Source organism: Phragmites australis, chromosome 2, assembly GCF_958298935.1.
Source record: "Phragmites australis chromosome 2, lpPhrAust1.1, whole genome shotgun sequence".
Classification (NCBI taxonomy): Eukaryota; Viridiplantae; Streptophyta; class Magnoliopsida; order Poales; family Poaceae; genus Phragmites; species Phragmites australis.
Window position 1 is genome coordinate 11,514,510 of NC_084922.1, and position 21,525 is coordinate 11,536,034.

At 49.6% G+C, this 21,525-nt stretch overlaps 1 protein-coding gene and 1 pseudogene across 1 annotated transcript; both read right to left on the reverse strand.

The window, feature by feature from the left end:
• Positions 1 to 3,056: 3,056 nt before the first annotated feature.
• Positions 3,057 to 5,775, reverse strand: LOC133909857 (probable protein S-acyltransferase 4; annotated as a pseudogene).
• A 3,620-nt stretch (positions 5,776 to 9,395) lies between these two features.
• LOC133899639 (CO(2)-response secreted protease-like) lies at positions 9,396 to 12,986 on the reverse strand. The gene is made up of 9 exons (XM_062340669.1): positions 12,681 to 12,986; positions 12,345 to 12,543; positions 12,074 to 12,226; positions 11,869 to 11,980; positions 11,226 to 11,772; positions 11,046 to 11,149; positions 10,689 to 10,931; positions 10,467 to 10,578; positions 9,396 to 10,286 (listed from the first exon to the last, which is right to left on the reverse strand). The coding sequence occupies exons 1-9, from the start codon at positions 12,768 to 12,770 to the stop codon at positions 9,507 to 9,509; spliced, it is 2,340 nt and encodes a 779-aa protein (XP_062196653.1). The 5' UTR covers positions 12,771 to 12,986; the 3' UTR covers positions 9,396 to 9,506.
• Positions 12,987 to 21,525: the final 8,539 nt, after the last annotated feature.

A 21,525-nucleotide genomic window follows, 5' to 3' on the forward strand; every position in this document is an offset into this window, starting at 1 on the left:
AAGTCTTGTAGCGATCAAGAGACCCATCCGGATGAATCTTGTGATGAAAGACCCACTTGCCAGTCACTATGTTGACGCCGGTAGGACGAGGAATAAGATCCCAACTATTATTGTGCTGGAGAGCATTGAACTCCTCAATCATTGCAGCACACCAGTTAGGAATAGAGAGCACCCCACCATACATCTTCGGGAGCAGCGAAATAACGGTGGCATGAAGGTTCAGCAGATCCATAGGGAGGCAAAACCTAGACTTCCCCAGAGTGACCGTGGAGTGGTCATTAGCCAAATGGGGTATGGTGACATCAGTCGATGGGAGGGGGCCGTACCGGCTAGCAAAAGCCTGTACCAAAGGGGTAGCAAGGTGTAGGATCAAGGATACCGACTAGAGGGGGTGAATATGTGGTTTTAGAACTAATTGCTAAACGATCAAGAAAACTTGCGGAACCAAACTAAAGATCACTAAAACAATATAAAACAACTAAGAGCTATACCAAGATTTGCAATCCTAGGGTGATATGCAACAATTTATATTCTAGGAAGATAAATTGCATGAAGTAAATTGCATGAAAGTAAAAGCTCAACAATAAAGTAAATAGCTCAAGAGATGACACCTGAAGTTTATCTTGTGGTACAGTGATTTGTCGATCACCGAGAAAGGGCTCATACTGAGCAACTTGATCTTAATACAGAATAGAACACTAACTGCTCAATACCTTGATTTCACTAGAGTAGCACTTCACCGCTCCGCGCGAGGCGTGCTCACAGCCTTTCACAATCACCATCGTGGCTCCTTCACAAGCTTCTTTGAAGGGCTCAATGGCGCATCCACCTCCAAGACGTCTAGGAGGCGGCAACATCTAATAGTAACAAGTTGATGACACTTGCTTGAAGGATCACTAGTGCCTCAATACTCAAACTCTTCAAAGTTACGCACTAGATGCTCTCACACTCTCAAATATGCAGTGCGACATTGGGGTATGGCACCGTGTACCCCTGTGCTGTAGGCATGGCACTGTAGTAAGGTATGCCAGGGAAACGGACCACGCCCGGGTGCACTGGTGTCAGCACATGGGCGCGTGATTGCTGCTGTTATGGAGGCCACGAAGCGTTGCCTCCCGAGGGCGTGCGCGCTGCGACTGTAGGTCACACTTGGACCATGCCTGTTGATGGGTTGAAGGAGGGGGCACCCGCCCTGCATGCCTGAGGGACTGCCACCATTACCACTGCCACTGATGTTGTTATTGTGGTTGTTGCGGTGACGGCGGTTGTTAGGGCAGTTACCGCTCGACGTGACTGGTACACCAGCATGCGCGCCTCCCTAGGTGTCACCCTACGCGCTGGTAGAGGTGGGGGCACGGGAGACAGGAGGAGCTACAGTGACGAGGACCATGGAGGACGAACCTGGCTTGATGGTCATTGTGATATCTTCCAGAAGGAGTTTGTTGCGGACGTCAACGAAGGATGGGAATGGCTTTTGCCGTTTCAGCAATGTCGCCATGTGAGAAAACTTGTCGTTAAGCCTGCGCAGTACGGACAACACAAGAGTGCGGTCCTGAACAGGCTCACCCAAATCACTGAGGAGGTTGCCCATGCTCTTTAGTTTACGATAGTAATCGGAGATGTTGAGGTCGCCCTGAACGAAGTTATGGAACTCCATGTCAAGATGCAATGCACGGGTCTCCTTGTTGACAATGAACTGCTCCTCGAGGGTGAGCCAAACATGATGGCTGTGGTGATGGGGGTCATCACGATATCGAGGAGGCTGGTAGAGATGGTGCCACACAACCATGAGATGACAACTTAGTCCATACGTTTCCACAGTGTGATGTGGGGGTAGGCCTCGTTGGAGAGTACGTGATCGGTGAGCGCGTACTTCCCAAGAGTGATGAGGTGAAGGCCGCGCCACTTGGAGTAGCCTTGAGAGTTGAGGTCGAGGATGGTGGGGATGAATGATCGGATGTGAGGATGGAGATGGCCTGCGTGTGGAGGTTGGCGACAATGATGACGTCGGCTGCCTCCTCTTGGAGCAGGCGCTGAATGTCTTTGGTGTGGCGGCCTCCTCCTAGCAGCGTAGGCCCTCAGCCTCCGCAGGAGAGACCTCGATGGATATAGCTGGTGGCTAGGGTTAGGTTAGATGCAGAAGCGGTAGAGGGAGGTCACAGGAAGCGATCGTCTCTGATACCATGAAGGAGGAAATAATCACATGATAGATTAATTGATAGTCCAAAGGGTTACCTATATAGGCCCAATCCTTCCATATCTCAAGACCGGTTTATGGAAACAAATACTCGGGAGATTAGGAAGGGTGGAATCCAAAAGGATACGACGTGGTCCGCAGCATAATTACCATATAATCTAACAGTTTGGAATGTTGTGATATTTTTTGGATTCCTTTATTTCTCGATTCCTTTTAAATAGACTCTAGATCTGGGCATGGATCCTGAATTACTGATTTAGTGTAGGCAGCAATGGCTTTTTCTCTATTTATCGAGGGTAGCATGCTTTTAGTAGTAGTACAAATCGTTAGCAAAAAAAAGTTGTAGTTCAAATGGTTACATCACTTGATTTAACTACATTGCAATTGAGGGATTTCTTTTTAGAAAAGAAAAACAGTTCCTGATTTTGTGAGCTACTGGCCAGGATGGAGCCAAGTGTTTGGCCACGAATTTCACAACGGATTTGTCATGGAGAAAAAATGAAAAATGGAAAAAATAGATTATCTAGTGGATTAGACATCAACTTGGTTGAAAAAGAAATATGTGCACCTCCAGATGGACCACATCGCTTGGTAAGCAGCAAGCGCACCACTATTTTGCTGCAAATATTGTTACCCAGGGTCACCGGAAATGTTACAAAACAGTGAGTAGATATCTGGCTACTTATGGTTTGAATTGAATTAGTAGTGTGCAATCTGAGCTGAAGAGCTGAATAAAAGATAAGAAATTTTTAGGTGGCTTGCAAAATTAGCATAAGTGCAAAACCATCCCAAATTGCTAACTGAAACATATGCACACATGAGGGGAGGAAAAACTCTTCCCCTTCCAAACATACAAAAATTCTTCAGAATTGCTCCTACCGATTCACAACGCCTCAATGCAGTAACAAGGTGCTTGTCCAGAGTAGCATCAGACATTTGAAGCTAATAAAATTTGACAACCAACCAGCAGAAAGGTAACGTGCTTGCTTGGGCTCTTTCATGGAGGCAACAGCGGGTCGTTTGAAATATGAAGTGAAATTGCACGCTCAACATGTCAGCAAGGTCATATGCAACCACAATTGTCAACCTGTCGAGTTCCAAAGTGTCCAAAAAAGGATTGCAATTACCGTGACTCATGAAAGCCGTTCCAAATTACCACTGAATCTCGCCGTTTTTCGCTACTTCATTCTACCCTATTGTCATGCACAAGAACAATTGGAGAGGGTCCAGACCTCCGGCCCCTCTGCGACTCTCATCGTGCTGTCGGACCTCTGGGATCATGAACGGATCCGGCGCATGCGCCGCTTGCCGATCCTTTATATGCACGCTGACATTGTTCCTCTCCATTTCGCTGTAATTCATCCCCTGCAAGATTGCTGGAACACCAGGATTGTGCACGCCCTTTTCCCCCATTTCCAGGTCTATCATCTCCTTCGTACCGACAAGGTCAATCTTATTCCTCGAAGAAAGCGGCCCACCGTCGAATGTCTCTGGCTCCGGTAGCGCCACCCATGCCCGGAAATTGTTCATCGACGGCGGCATTCGGGTGAAGAACACCTCGGATATGTTGGCGAGCACGCCCCTGTTGTACGGGTTCTCCTTCTTGTCGTACCGGTACCTGAAGTTCTCGTACGTGGTCTGCAGAAAAGCAGCTCTGAAAGTAGAACTTTTTCAGAGATGACTGGAAGCAGCAATGCACGGGGCAGGCACCTGGTTCGTGCTCGTGAGGTAGAGGTGGAACACGGTGAGGCCGCCGACGAACCACGCCGCGACGAAGGTGTACACGATCAGCACGAGGGACAGCGGCTCGCCGGTCATGGACCTCAGCAGCGACCCGCCGTGGCTCCCCCTCTGCGCGGCGATGTTCAGCCAGGACAGCACGAAGACATAGAAGCACAAGAACGTCGACGTCGAGATGAACAGGAAGAAGAACCGGTAATTGCGCTGCACATCGTCACCAAAAAACTCATTTCAGTTATGGAAGGTATTCAGAGCTTGCAGGTGAGACTCACCAGGCCGATGCACTGGCCGACCCAGGGGCAGTGGTGGGAGAACTTCTGGACGCAGTTGTTGCAGATGGAGCAGTGCGACGCCCGGGGCGGCCGGTACGGCAGGCACGTGTCGCAGTACTTCACCCGGACAACGTGCCCGCCGTCGACGACCACGTCCCTGGCAGCCGGAGGTGGGGGTTCGCGGCACTCATCGCCCACTCGGCCGACGGCGTCACCGACAACGGGCCCGTCGCCGTATTCCGGCGGGCGCGCGTTCCTCGGCACGATCCCCGGGTCCCTGCTCGATGTCAAGAACAGGAACGCCGAGTCCTGCGCAATGCAATCGTGAAACATTTAATTTATTTTCAGAAAAGTTGTGATCAGTGGTAGACTAGCTGGTAGCAGCTGAAGGCTGCAGTGGAGGCTAACCGCTAGGCCGAGAAGGATGGTGGTGACGAGGAGAGGCAGGCCTAGGAGGCTAGGACCTGCTTCTCTGAGCTGCTGGAATTGAGCTTCGTGATGCACTGGAAGCATAGGCTGACCAGAGGGCTTGCTATCAGGACTGTGGATAGGAAGACGGAACTCGCATCCGGCCCGAAAATCAGCCGCTCGCCGCAGAGAAATTTCTGAAAATTTCGGGGGAGGTCTGTTGGGATGATCTCTCGCCACCGTTGTATGGTAAATCGAAGTCTATCGGTGGCTAAATATTTATGGGTGTTACAGGACGGGTCAGGACGAAACTCGGAGGCACATCCGCGGTTCCTGCCACCCGCGTCGGCGAAGGCATCGACAGGCCTTTGGTCGGCAGCCGAAGGTTGACCGGCAATTCCGCTGACCGAAGGGTGCGAAGGTACTAGCATATCTCGACTCATAGCATCGGAGGGCAGGAGCGAAACTCGTGGTGAACCTTTGGCTGGAAGCTGAGAAGGAGCCTTCAGTGTAGCCATGAGATTGGCCGAAGACCACAAATGGACGTCGAGACCCACTTAACTGCACATGACAGAGTTGTAATTATATAAATATACTTGATTGTATCATAATGCTCTTGAATATGCCGAGAATGTAGTAGATGAGGGGGTGAAATTATAAACCCTAGCGTGAAGTGGTTGAGTACGGGTTATAAATAGGGTCATACTGTGCTCGAGATGGGAGAGAAATCAATGGAGATTATTTAACTCTAAACATATGTCACACCTAGAAACCTTCGGTTTTCCCTCGAAACGAAGATTTTTCTTGTTCGGGACTTCGGTTCCAACAAGTTCATCATCATTCCAAATTGCAGGAGTCTATTGTGTTACGCTGTGAAAAACCACGCCTTCGAAATTTATACCGCGCTTTTGGAGAAACAGAAAACAGTCTACCAAACTATAAGGAGCATCTCCTCTTTGAAAATCAGAACAGTGTAATTGCTAACAGGTAATAGCAGAAAGTAGATGCTCGATAGGAAAACAAAATTTGGTCTCAAACCCACGCAGAATTCGCAGAAATATACTAAAAAACTGTAAACCAAAGAGAGGAGAGATGAACTGTACGCACATTGCTCCCATTCCAGACTTGGTACAGCCTCCTCCGGTCTGGCTCCCCCATTGCACGTCCCCCACCGCCGCGCCCCGAATCCCAATCCCGGCTGCAAGCGCGCCTCCCTGGATCCTCAGGCTCCGGTGTCGTCACGACGACGCGGCGGCCATGAGAGCAGATGCGTGACGTGGCCGGCTGTTGGGGGAGGGGGGGGGGGGCAAAGAACACGGCGCAGCGGCTCTTCAGCTTCCTCCTGCTATCTTTCTCCAATTCGTTTTGGGGGTTGGAACCTACGGCCAGCTGCTCTCTGCTATGGCCATGGCCGCCGCCATCTCATCTCCCCGCTTCTCTCCTCTCAATTCTCTCTCTAGGCGACATGTTTTCCGCGGGAAGACAATCCTCAAGGCTTAACGACCTGCGTCATGCCCGCCTGCATGACAGGTGGACTGCCCGGCCGGCTGGCGCAAGGATCTTTAAGGGCCCACCTGTCGGTCGGCGCAGGACATATATATATACACACACGCCTGCAATTCCAGTTTGTGCACCTACTCATCATGTTCTAATATTCTCTCCACATACGCAATCACCAATAACAACAAAAAATGATATTTTTTAAATGTAATTAAAAATTAAAAAATGATATGTTAGTGCTTATACAGTATTCTTAGGGCGCGCAATTACATTCACTACATTTTTAATATCTATTTTTTTCAAGGGTGTTTCTATATTTATTCCCTTTTTTTCGAAGGAGATGGATATTCATTAAAGCAATGAACAGTACACCACAGATTTCATAAACAGGTCCAGAAAAAAGATAAAAAGTACAACAAGAGGATACATATACATCATCTTCTACCTCTGTCGGATCATCGGTCGCCGGAGCAACTAACGGAGATGAGAAGTGTAGGTACTGCCAAGACACAACGAATACTTCAAATGTTGTTGATCGACCACAGTAGAAGCATGCGACCAGGCACGACCACATAGCTGAGGAGCTTTCGCATATGAAAGAATGGGTGAAGAAACATCAGTCATCGTCTTCATCGTCGTGGCAAACTAGAATGCCGGTGCTATCGAGCAAATCAATAGCCCAAAACCAAGAACTGGCATCGCCGATAAGGCCATCAGCAACCTAAAGGACAAAACCTCCATGCGACAACTAAGCATAGCACTAGCACCTCAGGAACACATACGTAGAGACAAAGCAATACTAGGGACAAAAACATCCTTCCTCAACGCCACACATATACATAGACATACCTTACAAGCAACTTACCTGTCGGAGGGTTAACTCCTATCGCAGGGATCCTGAGGGACCCCTTTTTAGAGATTCGACCGGGGATGATCCTGAATATGTTCGCCGGAGAAATAAATGGGTATGAATGCGATGGTCGGTGGGGTGGAATGATCTAATGCAGAACGGAGTGAATGCGCTGGTGTTTAGACAGGTTCGGGCCGCACGGAAGCGTAACACCCTACTCCTGTATGGATACTATAAATACCTTGAGAATGTCCCTCAAGGATGTTGCTGGTTACAAGAATGTCTAACTATCTTAGAGCCTGAGGCTCCTTATTCTTCAGTCTGCTTTTCTCTTCGCTACCTCCAAAACTTCTCAGGGATCGTCCAACTTGTCGAGCTTGCTCAGAGGTTTTTTTTGCTTCACCAAGAGTAACTCCGAAAAAGACTTCTTCAGAGAAGAAAAGGGGGCCTTCTTTTGTCCGTGCTGCCGGCGGCTTTAATACCCGCCGGCAGTAGCGTGCCCCGAGCGGGAGGAGGGCACGAGTTCCAAGATACCATAAATGGAAAGGGTATCATCATAGCCTCTGTGCGAAGTGACGAGGGTGGAAAATGCGTCCCACGCCCGGTCATCCGTCACCATAAATGCACTGGCAACGGACGTCGTGGAGAGGGCCCACCGGGCAGCCGCGGAGCGGCCTGGCGTGCCCGCCCTGTCTTGTTCTCCTGCCACAACAGCGCGGTAGACGGAACGCCTCGGCCTTTACGACGTTATCCCGAGACGGGCCGGATGGCACGGGATGGGACCCGTGCATTCAATGACCCCACGCCCTCCTGCCAGAATGCGGCAGGAACTGACACTGAGCGTGGTGGGAGCAGTTGGAGGTGACAGGCCACGCGCGCTCTTTAAATACGACCTTGGGCCTTTGACTGACTGACCCCTCATCAGTGGGCCCCTCGGGGGCCACTGTCAGGGGGCTCTCTGAGTCGTCGGGGAACTGAGTGCTCGGGGGTCACTGTACACCTCCCCGAGAACTCTCTCCCGAGAATGCCCTTTCTTGATCCTCGGGGAACCGAGTGCTCGGGGGTACTGTTCACCTCCCCGAGCACTCTCTCCCGGGCACACTTGTACGGATCCTAGGGGGACCGAGTGCTCAGGGGCTGCTGCACGCAACCCCGAGCACTCTCTCCCGGAACTTCCTTCAGTGGGTCCTCGGGATACTTGGGTGCCTAGGGGGCCACCGCTCGCGGCCCCGGGCATGTTTCTCCCAGTACTTAGCTTTCCTGACCGTCAGGGGACTCGGGTGCTCGGGGAACACCGTATACCTTCCCAAGCACTTTCTTCCCGGCACTTAGACTTCATAGATCATCGGAGAACTTGGGTGTTCGGGGACCACCAACTGTGGTCCCGAGCGTCCTCTCCCGGGACTTAATCTTTCTTACCTCGCGGAGGAGACTCCGCGGGATGGCGCCACGTGACGGATTGCTGGCCTGGCCTCAAGATTCGGGGACCCCCGGTTCCTGATTCAGCGACATTACCATAACCATCATCAAAGCTGAAGCAAAATATGTCGAGCTTGCCAAAGTCCAGTAAGAGAAGCAAAATCCGGTGAGGAGTCATCACCGATGATTCCACCTAGGACCATAGACCTCCACTAAACCAAACCAAAACTACAACATACAAGCTCTAAACTACTCTACATGCTATGCCGAACGTCGATCCGTCCGATCCCATCCCCCTCCAAGGCCTAAGAGCCCGTCGGAGGAAAGGGATCGGTCGGATTGACACCGGAATAAAGAAATCACCCTTAGTTCGCCTTGTGGTACTGTAGCTGGGAACGACCATTCGAGAAACTGCATTCTTCTTTTCTGTATTTATTCTGAAACAGAATAGAACTTTTTGTGTGTTTTTTTAGAGAGCTAGCACTAAATGGTCGTGGCCTCCACTTACGTACACTTGTAACCAGAAAAAACACAAAATTAGGGGCAGTACCAAGCTATATAAAACTTACGCGCCACCATGTCATCGTCTTGATTTGGACTGGTTTTGGATATAACTAGGATAGAACAAATGACATTGGTCACATTTTCAGGAGGTACTTAGTTTGATCGGCTCAATAATATAGTACTGGCGCTATACGGTACATAGCTATCACTTATGTTACCTAATGTGCGTAGATTTGTCACCGCCTCTCACCGACGTATAGGACCGCAACAACCGCGCTCTATCATTGAAGATGGATTAGGGGTGGCAAATTATAAGATGGCAAATCATTAAATATCTCTCTTGCAGGAAAAAAAACCTTTTGCTAAGAAAACTTAATTCCAAATTATTCTCCTTGTGCCAAAAAGAGAGGAAGTACTACCCTCGTATAAATAGAACCAGTTCATCTAACATGAACGTTATAAGATAGTTGTCACTAACATGTGAGCTACTGACATTACGTCAGAAGAGCTCCGTGGCATACAAATAGGTAGTCTTGTACTCGAAGCCTAAACCAAACACACGTGAACCAAGGAACAAAACCAAAAAAAAGTAGCAAAACACCGATAATCAATCAGATCAGATGACATTGACCGCGAACGGCGTCCGGACCGAGTGCGCGCCATCGGACCAGGTGACGGCGCCGTGCGCGTACCCCTTGCTCGCGCCCGCGCCGGCGCTGACGTCGAAGCTCACCTCGTACCTCGCCGTCGTCCACCTCCCCGAGAACACCAGCCGGTCCGGGGACACCTGTACCGTCAGGCCGAGGGGCGCCTCGACGGCCGCCACGTACGTCGCGTTCGACGGCCCCACGTTCATGGCAGTGCGCGCCACGGTGACGGGTTTCCCCCTGAGGAGCCGTGGCACGGAGATGGACGGGTAGTTGACGCCCGCCGCGATGAGGTCCGGCGACGGCGCGCCCGCGGGGCAGGCGAAGCGCGCGGTTCCCGAGACCTTGCGGACAAGCTGCTCCTTGTAGCCGTAGAAGCAGAGGAAGTTGAGGTAGTCCTGCGTGGTGGTGTCGAACACCAGGCCCGGGCTGAGCGCCCGCAGCGGGCTCATCTCCCCGGCGCCCATGTCGTGACCCGTCGCCGCCGCGCCCGTGCTGCTCGCCAGCGGCCTTCCGAGGTTGTTCGTCGTCGTCGCTGTGGTCATGAGAGCTGATCTGATCATGGACGGCGTCCAGCCCGGGTGCGCCGACTTGACGAAGGCGGCGGCGCCGGCGACGTGCGGGCAGGCCATCGAGGTGCCGGACTTGATGGCGAAGGCCGAGGGCTTCTTGCCAGGCGGGACGTCGCCAATGTCCCCGGACGGGATCGTGGCGGCGAGGATGCTGACGCCGGGCGCCATCAGATCAGGCTGCCACGCAAGATTAGAATCGTGCACACAACGTGTCAGAGCACGATCAAAATGCATGCCACTCCAAGAATCTCATCACAATTACGCTGCCCAAATGTTAATCAAATCACACACTAACATGACCAAACTGCGGAAACTAACTCGATAATTAAAGCAAGAAATTGAGTGAATAACTTAGACCTTGAGGATGGACTCTGTGAGGCCGGGGCCACGCGCCGAGAAGGACGCTACCACCGGCGCAGGCATGAAATCCTTGACGTCCTCGGTCGGGAGGATCACAGCCGTCGGATTCCTGAATCACGACAGGATCAACGGTCAGTCAAGCTCCTCCCAGATACAATTCCACCACTCCCGACTGTAAAATAAAAATTATCGTTACGCGGCGGCTGGCTGCTCACTCACTTTGTGGAGCTGATGTACTCGAGGATCTGCGCCCCGGCGTCGGTGCCCAATTGGGAGAAGGCGAAGCCGCCCGAGACGAACGGGATGTCCTTCTCGGCGTCGTCGATGAGCACCAGCCCCCTGGCGCCCGACCCCTCGGCGACCAGCTTCTTCACCCGCCGCGACACCATCGGGTCCGTGCCGACGCACGCCACGATCTTCCCGGCCACCTTCTGCGCGTCCAGCGATCCAGGGTAGCAGTTGCTACGTGCCAATTCGCAACCGTGGTCAGATGGATCAGTGTGCAACCGTGGTCAGATGGATCAGTGTGCAACCGTGCGAAATGTGGCGCATTGCATTGGTAGTCGTGGCGTGTACCTTGCCTCGGCGACCGGCGCATAGTGGGCTGCCGCCTGGGGCCCAAACACTAGAGGGTACTGACCGCCGTTGAGGCTCTGGTTGGAGAAGTTTATTGCCACTCCCTGGCACGATCCAAAGGACCAAGATATTAAAGGATGGCGATGGCGACTGCAGTGGCACAGTGTGCAGTGTGGTTACCTTCACGATGGTGCCGTTGCCGAGAGCGATGCTGGACTGGAAGGCGCGGTCGATGGAGGAGGCGGCGACGGTGAGGATCCACGGCGCAGAGTTGACAACGGTGTAGGGGTTGGGCCCGTCGTTGCCGCCTGAGCAGACCACCAGCACGCCGCGCTGGTGCGCGTGGAACGCGCCCAGCGCGATGGGGTCGCTGAGGAAGTCCGACTGGAACGCGGAGCTTATGCCGATGGAGATGGAGATCACGTCCACGCCGTCGCCCACCGCGTCATCGATGGCCTTGAGCACGGCCGACGCCGAGCACCCGCCCAGCGAGCACGCACGGTACACGGCCACCCGGCTCGCGGGGGCGCCGCCTTTGGCCACGCCCCGGGCGAGCCCGTAGAAGTCCGCGTCCGCCACGACCGCGCCGGCCGCCGTCGACGCCGTGTGTGTGCCATGGCCCACGGTGTCGCGCGGAGATCCGGTCGCGGCCGGCGCCGCCCCAGCGCGGGAAGCGTTTGACGCCGACTCGGGCTGGACGCCGTAGTACCGGGCGCCTATGAGTTTCCTGCACCAGATGTACACGACACGACACGACACAATTTATGAGTCCCAGTTACAGAAGGTTCTTTACAAAGACAGGGCACAACGCAAGCATTGTTACTTGTTGCAGTTGCTCTTCTTGAAGTCCGGGCCTTCCATGCACACGCCGCGCCACCGCGTCGGCACCTCCCGCATCCCGGCGTCGTTAAAGCTTGGCGACTCCGGCCAGACACCTGACGTTGGCACGAGATCAAATGGCGTGCGTCAGAACAGGTGCAGGTATGATGGTGTCACTGCCTCAAAGTATCAATTCATCGCATGCATACCGGTATCCACGATGCCGATGATGACATCGCCGGACGCCCGGCGGCCGAGGCGGCCGGACCGGAGCCCCGACTGCACCTCGAGGAAGTCCCACGAGCGTGTCGTGTGTAGCTGCAGCGGGCTGTCCCGGAACACCGACACCACCCTCTCGTGCCCTGCCAAGAACGCAAGAGAGAACAGGTCCAAATCGAAGTCACCATCGATGCTTCGCTCGCACGATTGTTGCTAGGCAAAAGATAATCCAACAAGAAATGAATGGATCAGGAGCCGAACCGGAGAGTGCGGCGGCCTCCTTCTCAGTGAGATCGGCGGCGAAGCCCTCGAAGGCGTGGTAGTAACTCTGCCTCAGCGCCACCCTCCCCTGCTCGTCGCTCGGGACGATGGACGACATCATCTGCAGGTGAGTCGCCTGCACCTCCTCCGGGTCTCCGCCGCCGCCACCCGACGGGCTCCCCATGTAGACGACATACGACTGAATTGTACGTTCAACACCATCAACAAGCACAATTCAGAAACTCTCATGAAACAAGCACAAATAATTCTGAGCCAGTAGTTGCTACTTCAGTTCTTGGAGCTCAGCTGCCAAGTGCAATCCAACAGTAGTACTACCTCTTTGGTGTGGTCCGGTTCAGCTGAGAGGAGCGGTACCAGGAGACGGTAGGCGAGGACGAGGGTGACGAAACGCGCGCGGTTCACCATCGATGCCCACACGATCAGCTCGGCAACTAAAACGGTATTCGAGGGAACAGCTGAAGGAGACTGTGATCATTCGGGGTAGTTGAAGCAGGGACCGATACCGGCAGCATTGGCACAATTTGTAGCTGGAGTTGTGCCTCGCTTTTGACAGAATCGGATTCACCTTAGCCTTGACTGGTCTCTTTTTGGTTCTGTGGGGGTGTGGAGGCTTTGCCTTGCTTTCGACGGGATCATGTTGGATGGTGAGGATGAATCAGGATTGTTATTATATTGAGACACTTATTTCTCGTAATTTTTAAGTATATCTCTATTTTTTAGGAAGAGAAATACTGGATGAAAAAAAACTATCCATAGATACCAAAAATATCATGTAAATAGAAAGATTTATCTCTAAAAACGGGAATGAGCATTTTAGAAGACGTACGACACACATATATATATACACACACACGGAGCCACAGGACCCTACGGAAGACAAGTCGATCAAAAGCTAACAGAAGTCAAAGAAGTTGCACAAACCTTTTGACAAACCAGAAGACACATGAAGCCGAGCAAGTAAGTCACCGATTAGATTTAGATCCATCTGGTTAGCCGCATACCCTCTCGTAACAAGCTCAGATAAATACAAGATAAACATGACGTAGAGTCATTATCCTCAAGGATGTCCGAACCTGTATAAAAAAACCACATGTGTTTTCTTATGATTCGTCTACTTGAAATATCTCTTACATTTTTAACAAGTTCGTTCGATCAACGGTTCACAAATTATTGACAACTGACGTCATCCGTAGGGATCATGACAATAGACGTTGAAAAGTCTACACAGAACATGCCGTTAGCGTCACCCAAGTATTCGTTGAGAACCGGTTTTTCATATGAGAGGTTTTATGACAACTTTATCCCTCTTCCTAGCGATCGGGTGCATTTCGATGATGAACTTTCTGAAGATGATTCAAGCGATGAGGTAAGTCGATTTTATGGATAAATGAGCCAAAAATCACGACATCAAGTTCGAACCATTTGGCTACCAAGACAACTGTGATGTTCAATTCACAACAAGTCGGGATCAATCCCCGCAGCTTCTGACAACATGGATTACCAAGATACCAACCCGAAATAATCTGATGAAACATCCATCATGGATCTAGACACTTCCTCCAATGGAGATTACCTCAAAGAAGTTTTCGCCATCAGAGTTGGGGGTGATGGTTTGGGTAATCATGATGACGATCCTACAAACGAACATGATCCTTCGGCTCTGGGTGTAAGTGATGGTTAGCACCAAATAAGCACACCTATGTAGATCCTTAATGGAGCCCTGGTCTTACCATCTCCTGACCATCAATAGGGGGATGGACATTTTAAATCTGCAACCACATGATCCTTCTTCTACAAGACACCTTCATGCACCATATGGCCATAGATCTAGCTACCTCATGTGATCGACTTGACGAATGAGATCATCATTTAGGCCGAGAACTCTCATCTGGCCCTAGCCAAAAACATTTCTAATTGGTACAGACCATGCAATCCACCATCGCAAGACATATCGGACCCAAAGAGACGTAACCTACGAAACAAAGCTTTCTAGGATGACAATCGGACGAATAACCTCCATCGAGCCTCGCTAGTCAAAGGTCATCCGATTAGTGACTTGCGCGAGGTCATCGATGATCGGCGAAGGCATCTGAGGGCTTCTTGACCCCTCAATGATCTAATTGGGGGACGTCTTGACACTGATCAAATCGAGAACAATCTCCGATCTCTGTGAGAAAAAAACTCCCAAGGCTACTAGAACCAAGCAAGGCACCATCAACGGATGCTTGCATTCTCTCCAAATCTGCAGAACATAAGCTGGCTGGCAAGGTTCCGCTCTAGGATGATCAAGAAATATAATCGAAGTATAAACTCCGTTGAGTTTCTCTAGATTTATACCACATCCATCCAAGTGGCTGGTGGGGACAAGAAGATAATTACGAATTATCTCATTACTACCCTTAAAGGGGAAACCAAGATATGATTGACCAACCTATCACCGGGAACAATCTACTCATGGGAACAATTTTGCGATGTATTCCGAGCCAACTTCCTGGGTACTTATGTTCGCCTCAGCTTGAAAAACGATCTCTACCATTGTGAGCATATAGAGAATGAAATCTTGTGCTAGTTTGTATGTCACTTCAGCAATATCTGGAACAACATCCCCAAGGTCAGCGACTATGATGTCATACAAACATTCGCTCGGGGGGTTAGGATCCGGAGAAGCATTGAAGATATCGTCATTCAGGAGCCTAAAACGGTCAAGAAGCTCATGAAGATCATCGATGAGTCCTCTAAGTCGGAAGACACGCTTCTCTTTGTCAAGGAGAAGACTCAAGGCATCAAGCACTCTCAACCCGGGCTCGAGGGCGACAAGGAAAATGCCAAGCGCAAGAAGAACACCAAGGGAGGTAAGGGTAAGAAAAATAATTTTGCGTAAGTTTTTTTTTAGATCTGCCTCACACCCATCCTGAAAAGCATCCCGGTTCCTCCTGGGGCAAGAGCTGTACACCAGACTCTAGTGAACACAATGGCAAGCTTTGGTGCGACGTCCACTAGACCGATAATCACAACCTTCACGAGTACCGCCTTTGGAAGAAGATGGTCAAAGAAGAGGTTGAGAAAGTAGTCAAAGGAAAGAAGACCCATGTCATGGCTAGGAGTAGGGATTCCAGCTCCAGCGGCAATGAGGACAACATGGATCCGATGTCTTTTCAGCCGTACGAGAGAGCGATAGACCACATGTTTGGTAGTTCTGCATCCTACGAGTCCAAAAGGCAGTACAAGATGCTGGCCTGAGAAGTCTTAGCTGCTATCCCAAGGGGCCATCAGGTTGTTAAGTGGTCAAACATTGAAATCTCCTTCCACCAAGAAGATTACCTTGATAATTTTGTACGGTCAGGTCGCTTCACGATAGTGGTCAAGCCTATGATAAATAACTGTAGTGTTACCAGAGTTCTTATCGATGGAGGGAGTTCCCTGAACATCCTCTTCGCTAATGTACTCGAAGTGATGCAGATCTCCCGGTCTACTATCAAGCTGGTTACTCAAGTCTTTCACGGTATAGTGCCTAGATCTTCAGCCATCCTATCATCCAAATATTGTTCCCCATTACCTTCGGGAAGCATGACAACTTCCGAACAGAAAAAATTCACTTCGACGTGGTCGACTTCGAGATGACATATAATGCCATCTTGGGAAGACCCACCCTCGCCAAATTCAATGTAGCCACGTATTACGCTTATCAATGCGTGAATATCTTGGGACCTAAGGGAGTCATCGAGTTATCCCAAGGCAGATCTACACTGCGACAAGTAGAGTCTCGACATGACAGTTCAACATCAATCAAGTGAAGAACCCAAGCGCTCAAGGATCAAGGTGGATAAGAAGCCTCAGTAGTGACCAAAATCACAACGCCTTGAGACACAAATCTAGAAACCCGGGGGCTTGGCTCCATGACTAGTCCAAAACCCACAAAACAACACCTACACTACCCCCAAAGTAATAAGGGTCACTACTTATCGGCTTAATATAGTCTGTGTCATTTAGGTTTAAGATAATAGATCTACATAGCTAATTGGTTGTCAATAAACTCTGTGAGTCTCAAGTGTAAGTGTTAAGAATACCTTTCTTGTAATAATAAAGATCATATTACCTAAGAAGTCAATCAAATTCCATTCCCGCCTTACTCATCTTTCTGCGCATCATCACGCCCGACAAGCAGGATAAGTCGCTTCTCAGGTCCTTCATAACCAACATGCGCCCGGGGCAACGAAAAGTTTTCTCGACTCAAATGCAATATGAGCTCTCTTTGAGTTACTATGTTTTTATTATCTAAACTGCCTACCTGGAATCCTTCTTTCCGAGTAGATAGTCGAGAGCTTAATAAGTACAAGGCGCTGGAAATTGAAAATAACATATTGTCTACCTTCTGAAAGCATATTCTAACAAGAAGAGAAGGATCGTTGTGTTGTGAACTCGGGTTGCGAAAAGGCTCCTTATCACGTTCCACGAGTGACTAGGAGCTATGATGCCTCCCACTAAAGCAGAACGAAAGCTGGTCATAATAAGCGCTTCGACTAGTGATCAATACGTCCTGAATTAATCGGAGGAAAACGGCCAACAAGAAGGTCATGATATGATGTCAAAAGAGTCCAACACAAAATACTCCCATCAAGTGTAAAAATCATTTAAGTTTCCAACTAAACTAATAAGAGCTACCAAGTGTTTTTACCAACGCATGTAAAGAAAAAGAGGTAGACTATGATGAGGGTGTGTCCATGAAGTCCATCTCATCTATGAAGGCTTTGGCGGCCTCTGTCGCCTCTTCTACCCTCTGCGTCGAGTGCTCCTCTGGCTCCCCCCCGAAGCCCTCCTAGAGAATGTCGATGCTGATCTCTGGGTAGTGGGCCTTCAGGATAGCCAAGGCAATGGCCACAACTTACTCCGCGCTCTACCAGGACTGGCTCGAGATGTGCTCATCCACCTTCCCTCAGAGTCCCCCGAATGCCTCGGTGAGTCTGGTCGCTCGGGTGGCTAGTCCGGCGGCTTCATCACTGCCATTAGCCTCCGCCTGGATCTCGACCCCAAAAAATGCCTTCTGGAAGATATTTAGGGCCACGATGAGTTGTTGGCGGGTGGCTGGCATCTTGGCCTCCTTCTGAGCCATGGCTTCTCAGGCAGCAAAGAGCTCTATAGTGTAGCATGTTAGAGTGGCATGGTGAAAAGATGGTAAATTGGGAATACTAGGAGACATACCTTTGATCCAGCCTTCCAGTTCAATAATCACATGTTCCTTATCAGTGGTCGCCTGGGAGAGTTGTTGGTGTAACACAGTGGAATCATCTTCAAGGGTGGCCACTCGGGTGGTCGCCTTCCGAGTCTCATATGAGATTCTCTTCAGCCGCACCGCATACACTTGCAAAATTTTAGGTTAGTACCTGTCATTTTATCGACTAAATGGTTGTGTTGCAGGAAAACTCTTACTGTATAAAAGCAAGAAGACGTTGCTCGAATCACGCTTGAGAGGACCTTCAACAATCTCCCTCTAGGTCAGATTCCCTGGCAGCCCATGCACCAAGTTTGCGATAGGAGCCTGGAGAATAGGTGAGATCATCTTCCTGGCCATCGGCAACAGATATCAGGGGCTCTCTAAGCCTCTCTGCATCTCCTCCTCCGGAGGTCACGATGAGGGCTTGAGAAGACTAGGGCTTAGGAACCGCTGGTGGCGCTCCGACAAGCCTGTAAATGAGAAAAATTGAATAAAGAACTACTATTAACATAGGAAAGAGGTCTACGATGCTTACGCATATCTGGACCTTTTCTTGGCTAGGGAGGGTTTCACCGGGATCAAGAAGGATGCCGACCTCTTTAGGGTCTTCTCAGGGGCACATCAATCGGTTCCTGAACCTGTAGGAGCTGAAGGAGCACCGCTCCATGAACCTGTGGGAACGATGACCTTCCCACGATCCTGGCTAGAAGGCTAGAATGTGCTCAAAGTCAAGAATAAATTGGCCGCATAGGCTCTAGGTAAAAGCTCAACTTACTAGTGCTTACATCACGACCAGATCCCCAGCTGGCGGCACTGGGTCGGCGAGAACTAAGGGTGTTAGGGTTGTTGGCATCGGTGGCCTAGAACCGTCTGCTAGTGAGTCAGCCCCTGTATCATCATCCCCCTTCGGTTCTGCTCTGCCGACAAAGGATGGGGTTTGCGATGATGTGCCATCGCTTACGGTCCCATTTGGGCCCATAATACCCGTGATGACAACGTCATCTGAGTCTGCTACTGGGGCCCCATGTTCTCAGCCTCCGGATCAGGTAGCCTGCGCCAGGGAAGCTGTTCAAGCCCACGCCAGCCATCAGCATGGTGACAAATACTTAGAAAGGTAACAAAATCAAAAAAATGAGAAGGCTCATGAGACTTACTGACATGATTCTCCTTTGGGCATCGAGATCCATCTCCACGATGGGGACCGGGACAAGATGAGTGGCCAAGGGAAGGGATTGCCTCAAAAAGAATTTTGGCCCTCTTGTCAGCAACCCCTGGTAAAAGCACTGTGAGTAGAGGAAATTGACTATGAGGACTAACTTTGCAGTTCCTTTAAAAATATGGCTACTCGGAATTGAGGAGTACCTTTTTCACCTTCTTGGGCTCGATTCAACTCGCCCGGAAATTGCTAGGTGTCGATAATCCTTAACTTTAGAGGACTCAGGCAGCTCCTAATGAAGTCACTGGAAACGTCATAGGCCGTTAGATTCCTCTCCTTCAGGTGTCGGATCTCTCCGATAAGGTTTTGGTGAAGGGTGGCTATCGCCAACTCTTTTGTCCAGTGGGCCTCAACAACGGCAGCAAGCCCCGATAAGAAAGCCTTGGTGGGCCGAGCTGGCAGTAGAACCACTTCTTAAGCCAATCCGACCAGAAGGATTTGGTGATGAAATCCATATATTTCGCCAACTTGCCCTCCTGAAGTCAGAATCCGACACCGTTGGTGAGCTTGTTCTGGAGCCTCTTCAGTACGTAGAAGTACCTGAAGAGGTCGAGGGATGGGCGAAAACCAAGCAAGGCCTCTTAAAAATGTACGAAGATGATCAACATGATGATCGAGTTGGGGTTGAGATGGATGAGTTCTAGGCCGTAGAAGCCTAGCACCTCGAGAAGAAAACTAGAAGGAGGGAAGCGAAAGTCGCAGTGGAAGAAATCAAGAAAGATCACCGTGTTATGGGTGTCCGGGCTCAGGATCGTCTGCCCCGCTGCTGGCATGCAAGGGATCAGAGCCCGGGGAGGAATCTCCTCATCAATCTCAGTCTTCTCCAAGGCCTCCTCTGTAATGTTGGACTCGTGCCACTCCGGGATTGCGTTTGTCATCTCCTCGGCAAAGGAGCTCTCTTTTTTGATCTTCTTCTTGCCCATGACGATAGTGAGATTGAGGGAGGAGGGTTTTTTTGTGTTTGTTAGAGGCAAGGGTGCCAGGAGAACGAAGAGCGTCATAAAGCAATCGATGATGGTAGGATGAACATTGAAGTGAGCTCTCCCTTTACCTTTATACAGAGCAAAGGCTCCCGAAAATGACGCTTTGGTTGACGCCATGACACGACTCGAGGCTACGATCTCCAGTTTTATTGTTACACGCATTTAATGCCCAGCGCATGTGGCACAGTTGGCACCATACCCCGATGAGTTTGGCTCATCCGCTGTTACCGTGATCATGATACTCTAGCAAAATAAAAAGATTATCACTATTACTCGCGATCTCCGTTGTGAAGGTCAAACTTTTGAAATCAACCATTGAAAGTTTTTTCCTTCTAAAAGGCGAAGCAAATAGAAAACCTACTCGGATGGAACACCTTCTCGAAGACTCTCTTGAAGACTCGGAGACATTCGAAATCCCGAGTAGATGACCAGAAAACCCGGTTAGATGTTTCATCCTAATCAGGAATCCGAATCTTACTCGATGATATGGTCGGATAAAAAGCTTATCTCTGTTGGCTATGTATTTGATCCATCGAAGTTTCATTTCACATATTGATAGGGGGTTTGACGATGAATACATGATAGTTATTATATTTGGGTACCTTAGTATTTTCTACAACTCTCGAAGCATATCTCTATTTCTAGAAAAAGATCCCTAGATGAAAAAAAACTACCTGTAAGTACCTAAGACATCCCGTAAACAGAAAGATTTATCTCTAAAAACGGAAAAGAAGACTCCAGAGGATATACGATACCCATATATATACATAAGTCAAACAAGAGTCAATAAAATTGAAGAAGTCACTCAAACCTTTTGATAAACCAGAAAACACCCGAAGCCTAGTAAGTAAGTCGCTGATTAAATTTAGATCTTTCTAGATTAACCATATATTCCTTTATAATAGACTCAAATAAATATAAGATAAACATGACGTATGATCATTATTTAAAAAGATTTAATTCTATATAAAAACTTCATATGTTCTCTTATAATTTATCTACTCGAAACATACTTTTTCATCAAATTCTTTAATGAGCCGTTCACAAATCATTGACAGATAGAAGCTTCTTCTCGTGGGGATACCGTATACATTCGTCTTCATTGTCGTTGTCGCAGCCTGATCGACCGCGTGTCTTGTCGGAAACGTTGTCCAAATGTCGCGGAAATTATTTTCTCGAGAGCGAAGAGATTGCTTGGCGCCGAGGAATGGAATATGCGCAGTGTACTGCGGTCTGACGCTTTCACTGGTGGAAATGGAGCCTTGCTTTCACTTTCCTCCTGCACTTAGCCTTAAGTGATTTTGCTTTACTAGTAATTTTTTTATTCTTTCTTTTTTCTATCCCTCTATTTTTTTAAGATTTATTCTGTGAGTGTACTGAATATCTTGAAGTGGTTGCTGTCTTGCTGATGGGAAAGATAGCCGAAAGAGACGGATCGATCATAAAGCCAAGAGCATGTGCCATGTCATGAATTCCTGCCTTTACCCACATATGTGTTCTGTCGAAAAAAGAACATAGAAAAAAATAAAAAATGCAGCTACACTGATCGTGTCGATGTCTGGTAGCCAAAGGCAGGGCAATTCATTTTCAGGCAACGTATCAGATAGCCCTGTCTTGAGTTGGTTGGCATAAGATTTTGCAACTCAATGCAACACATAAATCTTTGAATCCTAAATAACTATTCCAATTTCACTGGGAAATCACGGCTTATTTATGAGCAAACAAGCAAACGATTTCGAGCAACAATCG

Coding starts and splice junctions, on each gene's coding strand:
- LOC133899639 (XM_062340669.1), bottom strand. CDS start 12,770: ATGGTGAACCGCGCGCGTTTCGTCACCCTCGTCCTCGCCTACCGTCTC. Junction 10,579..10,688: donor GAGTACATCAGCTCCACAAA/GTGAGTGAGCAG, acceptor GTCGTGATTCAG/GAATCCGACGGCTGTGATCC. Junction 10,287..10,466: donor TCACAGAGTCCATCCTCAAG/GTCTAAGTTATT, acceptor CTTGCGTGGCAG/CCTGATCTGATGGCGCCCGG.